General features: G+C 59.4%; 1 protein-coding gene across 1 annotated transcript; it reads left to right on the forward strand.

Moving 5' to 3' along the window:
* The first annotated feature begins 72 nt into the window (after positions 1–72).
* Positions 73–2,561, forward strand: SERP1 (stress associated endoplasmic reticulum protein 1). The gene is made up of 3 exons (XM_065640177.1): positions 73–226; positions 300–375; positions 1,029–2,561. Exons 1-3 carry the CDS (start codon positions 143–145, stop codon positions 1,067–1,069), a joined length of 201 nt encoding a protein of 66 aa, XP_065496249.1. The 5' UTR covers positions 73–142; the 3' UTR covers positions 1,070–2,561.
* The last annotated feature ends 3,684 nt before the right edge of the window (positions 2,562–6,245 follow it).

The raw sequence follows: 6,245 nt of genomic DNA on the forward strand, positions 1-6,245 counted from the left end.
CCGGAAGCGCCGCCGGCGGGCGCGCGGGTTGGCGGCGGGCGGCGGCCCCGCCCCTCGGCGGCGCGTGTTTCCGGCGGGCGGCGCCGCGCGGTGCTGACGCTGGCAGCGGCGGAGCCGGAGCAGCCGCGGGCCCGGCCGCACCATGGTGGCCAAGCAGCGCATCCGCATGGCCAACGAGAAGCACAGCAAGAACATCACCCAGCGCGGGAACGTCGCCAAGACCTCGGTGCGCGGGGGGCCGGGGCGGGGCGGGCCGGGGCGGGGGCCGGGCCGGGGTGACGGCGGTGCTGTGCCCGCAGAGGACGGCCCCGGAGGAGAAGGCGTCGGTCGGGCCATGGCTGCTGGCGCTCTTCATCTTCGTGGTTTGCGGATCAGGTAAGCGGGCGGGGCGGCGCGGGCGGCAGCGCTGGGCCCCGGCAGCGGCCCGGGCCCGGGGACAGCCCCCGGGACAGCCTGCGGGGACAGCCCCCCGGGACAGCCTGCGGGGACAGCCCCCCGGGACAGCCCCCCGGGACAGCCTGCGGGGACAGCCCCCCGGGACAGCCTGCGGGGACAGCCCCCCGGGACAGCCCCCCGGGACAGCCCGCGGGGACAGCCCCCCGGGACAGCCCCCGGGACAGCCTGCGGGGACAGCCCCCGGGACAGCCTGCGGGGACAGCCCCCCGGGACAGCCTGCGGGGACAGCCCCCCGGGACAGCCCCCCGGGACAGCCCCCCGGGACAGCCCCCGGGACAGCCTGCGGGGACAGCCCCCCGGGACAGCCTGCGGGGACAGCCCCCCGGACAGCCTGCGGGGACAGCCCCCCGGGACAGCCCCCCGGGACAGCCTGCGGGGACAGCCCCCCGGACAGCCTGCGGGGACAGCCCCCCGGGACAGCCCCCCGGGACAGCCTGCGGGGACAGCCTGCGGGGACAGCCCCCTGGGACAGCCCCCCGGACAGCCTGCGGGGACAGCCCCCGGGACAGCCGCTGCAGACCCCGCGTCCCGCGGGCGCTGCTCGGCCATCCCGCCCTCCCGCTCTCTTGCAGCCATCTTCCAGATCATCCAGAGCATCCGCATGGGCATGTGAGGGGCGCGTCGTCAGGAGCGGCCACCCCGGCCCCGCAGCCACGGACTGTCCTGTCCCTCCGGCGCCGCCAGCCCCGGTTCCTCGCAGCAGCTGCCGCGGAGCCGCGCTCGGCACCGGCCATCGCGCATTCCAGGTCCCTTCACGAGTCATTCCGAGTTTTCTAGCCCGTGCCACAGTGCCTTGACCAGCACCACATGTACAAAGCAATAAAAGTCTGTTGTTGACCTGCGGTCCTGGACCCACTTATTCAGTGCAGCGTGCGGATCCGTCACGCTGTACGCCATGTAGATACTTAGGAACCGACACCTGTTGTGAACGCTGCTTTTGGGATCTGTTTAAGTCTCTGTATAGCTGGAAATGGTTTTATTTAAGTCGGAAACCGGGGCTTTTATAGTCGCTGGAGTACGGAGCATGTTCATAGCGAAGCGGTTGGGCTGTAGCTTACCAAAGTGCGTCGTCCTCTCTGTACGCGTAGTCTCACTGCAGCATGCAGCAGTGCATTAGCGCTCAAACGCTTACTGCGACGGAAACCTTTATCCTATGCCTCTTGTCCTAATAAATGCGAAATGCTTGTTTGTATAGAGTTAGTGGGTGTTACTCAATTAGGAACCGGCAGGACCGAGCAGCCGCTGTTTGCGACACGAGCTGACGCTGGAGCCTCAGAGCACCAAGCGCCGGGGCCGCTGGTGCCCGAGCCCCTCCCGCCGTGGCCGCCCTGTGAGTGCTCCTGGGACAACGCTCGACGAGTGGTGACACTGACGATGTCACGGTGCTGTGTGGGAACGCTTCGCGCAGGCACCGGGACCCCGCCCCTCCTGCCCACAGTTCTGCTTCTACGTGCAGCATCCGCAGCGTGTGGTATGTCTTGCGATATATATTTAATCCTATTTAAGGTAAATCCTGCTTTCAACTTGATTTCATCTAGCAATGGATCCAGTTCTTAACTGCTTCCCTATGGATGGCCACAGTTCCTCCTTCGTGATTACTGAAGAAATAAAGAAAATAACTCCCCCTCGCATCTGTAGGCATCCGTAACTAGAGATCACAGTGGAAACTGCTGCTCTTGATCATATTTCATCGCTGGTGGCCCAGGCTTGGCGTTGGCCTCGGGCTGGCTGTGGTGGGAACCCAGGCAGTCTGACACTGATCTGCTGTTGTGTGCAGCTGCTACAGGAAGATTCCTTTTTTCTTCAGGTTTCTTAGCAGAAGACAAATTTAATATCTGGTTATGTTACAAGTAATAGGAAAAAGTTTCTGTAGAGGTTAATTACATTCCTGTTAGCTGTGAAGGAGCTGATCTTTTGTATGATTTGTCGTATTTCGTATGAAATCACGGGGGGGCTGGTGTAGAGCAGCGGGGCTGGGAGCCTGCCCAGCCCCGAGCTGCGCCAGCTGACAGACATCCTGTGCTTGGACAAACTTATTTTGTAAGTGGCGATGGGGGAAAGTGTGTGTGATCTCTCATTTTAAATAAAGCTCTTTTCAAACGCGAGTTGTGTTTGTTTTGAAGTTGGCAAAATCGTGCCTTAGGCCACTTTGTCCTGCATGCAGCTTAATTCGCTTTTTCCTGAGGCGAGTCGCTTTGTGGCCGGAGCCCCCGTGTTGGGCTGGGGCTGAGCGGGTGCAGCCCCGTGAGCCCCGTGCAGGGCTCAGCAGCTGCTCCTGCGGGTCTGGTCTCTGTTCCCGGGGGCCGGGCGGGGTTCTGGGGGTTCCACCGCAGACACCGACCTTTGCTTTGCCCGTGTGTAACTCGGCAGCTTCCTCCACCGGCGGCATCCCTGGGCTCGGTCACATGTAAGCGCAGGATGCGTGCGAGGTGACAGCCGAGGGATGGAGATGCCCCAGGTTGTTCCTCCCAGGCAGCGGGGCTTTGTTTTGCAACAACTTCGCATTACTCTGGCCAAGCGACTTCACTGAGCACATGAAACTCGCACACGATCTCCTCTGACCAGCGCGCTCCGTGCTCAGCGGGTCCAGCCGTGTGTGACACGGCGGCTTAAACGAGGCCCGGGGAGAGCCCGCGGTGGCCGGGCCCGGCTGAGGGTGCAGGAACCGACCCCGCGGCGGGGGCTGGGAGCACGGAGCGGACCTGCGCTGGGCACCGGGGGCAGCGGCTCCGCAGGGCCGGGCTGAGGCGGGGGCAGCCGCCCCGCCGGGTCGGGCTCCGCGGGGAGCAGCCCCGGGAACCGGCCCGGCCGCCCGCGGGGCCTCGCCCCGCCCGGGCCCGCCCGCCGTTGCCCGCCGCGCCGCCCCGCGGCCGGCACGGCCGAGCAGCCGGCACCGCAGCGGCGGGACCAGCCCCGGCCCCGCGGCACCGGCCGCCCCGCGCAGCCCGTGGCGGCGGGAGCTCGAACACCGGCCACCGCGGGGACAAACCCCAGCGCGGCGCCGGGAGCGGAGCCCAGCAAGTCCCCCGGCTGGGACGGCTCCGCGGCCACAGCTCTGCCGGCAGCAGGACCCGCGGGAGCCCGGCAGAGCAGGGGAGCCCCGGCGGTGCCGCCCCGGCCCCGCGGCCGGGAGCCGGGGGAAGGGCTGGCCCGGCTGCTGCGGCCGCAGCCCCGGGAGCCGCCCCAGTGCTCTTCTGACAGCAGCGGGAAGCTCCGAGTCCTCTGACATGAACACAAGACCTGCCCCTGAGAGAAGCACACGAGTGGATCACAACGGCAGCGTGTCCCGGTGTGCTCTGTGCCATCGCCGCCCCTCCCACCCGTGCCCAGCACACGGCCGCAGGGACAGCCCCGCGTCACAGCCGATCCGCTGCTGTTCCCTGGGCTGCAGCTATGGAACGAGTTCAAAGCCATTACTACAGACCGTGGAACAGCACTGCTCCCGCAGGCAGCACCGCCTCTTCAGAGCCCCCAAGCACAGTCACCGCCCCGGCAGAGCACCCGGCAGCACGCAGTGCCCCCCGCCCGGCCCGCGCCACGCGGACGCCGCCGATGTGGCCGTGCCGGACCCGAGCACGGGCCCCACGGGGCCCCCCCGCCCGGCCCCGCGCCATGCGGACACCGCTGACGTCACCCGTGCTGTCACACGTGGGGACAACAAAGGAAAGCTGCACAGCAGCAGGACACAGACGCTGCACACACAAAGCAGCACAGCAGCCAGCACAGCCCGACAGCAACATCAGCATTCGTCAGCAAGCCTTTCTTCCCCCTCCCCGAAATCAAACACTCAGTAACATCAGGACGGCCGTCTCGCCCTGCGGAGCTGCTGTTCCTCCCTCTGCCCGACGGCAGCACCTCCCAGCCCCTCTTCTGCCATTTCACGGTGCTCGCACCTAGAGCAGAGTACAACCTACCAGTAGGAGAAAGCTCAAATCAAACCTCAAACCTGATAGGAGAGGAGCAAAGCAAACAAAGGATTTCGAACAGGATCAGTTTAATCTTTGTTTTGTCCCCCATTTTGAGCAGATTTACTAACTGCTTTTTTCTTTTGGAGAAAACCCCTCTCCAGAACAGCCGCAAGAGCCTGTAACGTGGCTGCACAGCAGAGCTCACACAGCTCCTATGGGCACCGTGTTGCACAGGGAGACACGCAGACCCAGCCCACGGGAAGGCTCGGGCTGAGTCCCCACTCCCACCATCAGGACACTGACAACTTCAGCCACGCATCTAATGTCTCCTTTTTGTTTCCCTCCTGAAGAATGTATTGACAGCCACAGCATTCCCCCATGAAAGTTCTAAACAACTCCTCACCTGCAGGGCCTCTGTTTCCACAAGTCCCCCAGTTTGTCCCTTTTTGCTGACTTTACCAGTCAATCTAGCAAGCCAAGATCTCAGCACACCAACATCCTCACCGCACAGCCGGACGGAGCCATTGCTCACACCAGAGGGAGGCACGACGAGATACCGGCATGTTCTGTGCTCTCCTTTGCACGCAAAGCTCATTTCACTGAGGGACCTACAGCAGCAAACACGTGTGCCCACAGCACCAACCCACACCTCACGGGAAGATCCTTTTAATCCAATACTCCAGTGAGCACTTTTTAACACACATACACGTACATATGTGGCACAGGGCTTTTTGGAACTCTGTTGTGAACTGGTGCTTACCAGGAAGGTGCAATGCTCTGGGCATCTGGAACACAGGACGAAGATGCTTCTTGAGATCTGAAGACACCAAAACTTGGGAGTTTCCCGTGTTGCTTTTGTTTTGTTTCACCTAACAAATAAACCTGACCAGAGTTAGACACACACAAGGATAAGACACTGAAGCAAACACGTGCAAAGGGAGCTCAGGGCGAGCGCTCCGAAGAGCACCGCCACCTGTGCCGGCACACAGCCAACATCCACGTACCTGCGGCAGTGGAACCCACCGACGGGCACTGACAGCCAGAATCCTGCTTTCCCCAGGAGAAAAGGGTCTGCTGCAAGAGAAGCAGTTACGATTTCGGCATTATTCTGTCACTGCCTGACTGAAGTTACCTTTCTCCATTTGGTTAAGGAAAAAAAAAGTGCTACTGAATTTAGTTACACTGTAACAACATCTACAGCCAAAATATTCAACAAAACTGCAGTTTAATTTCAGAAAATGTGTTAAAATATATATATTTATACATCAATTTGACACACTGCATTCGTTTACACAAATGATGGTCTCTCTTGAAACTGTATTTATGAAATGTACATTTTTAATTTAAATACTCAGTATACACTGCACTTAATCTGCATGTTGCATTTATTAAATACATTAAAATCTGCAATGTAACAAAACGTTTTCTGCATACGAAATTCAAAACACCATTTTAAATGAACAAAAGATGGCTCACTTCATTTATTTTTTTTTAACAACTAGTGCATAGCACACTAGCTCAGCTCCACCAACACCAGCTGTTCTTTCTTTTTTATTTGACATTGTTCACAGACTATTACATATTACAATAAGAGTGCTGGATAAAAACATGAGGTACGAAAGTGGTTCAAAGATTATAAGTCATGCAGATCATGCTAGACAGCAAAGAAAGTTGTGAATGAGAAAACACTAAATAAAAATACATAAAGAATGTGCATTATAAAATAAAAAAAAAAAACAAAGAAAAAACCAACTCAATTACACAGCTTTGCTTGCTTCTTTGGTTACAAAGTAGGTTGAACAATTTCACAGCTTTTTATTCCCACCCCAAAAAAAAATTATACGAAATGTCAAAAAGCAGAGGAATCATGGCAATTTCTCT

This window comes from Caloenas nicobarica, chromosome 8, assembly GCF_036013445.1.
Source record: "Caloenas nicobarica isolate bCalNic1 chromosome 8, bCalNic1.hap1, whole genome shotgun sequence".
Taxonomy (NCBI): domain Eukaryota; kingdom Metazoa; phylum Chordata; class Aves; order Columbiformes; family Columbidae; genus Caloenas; species Caloenas nicobarica.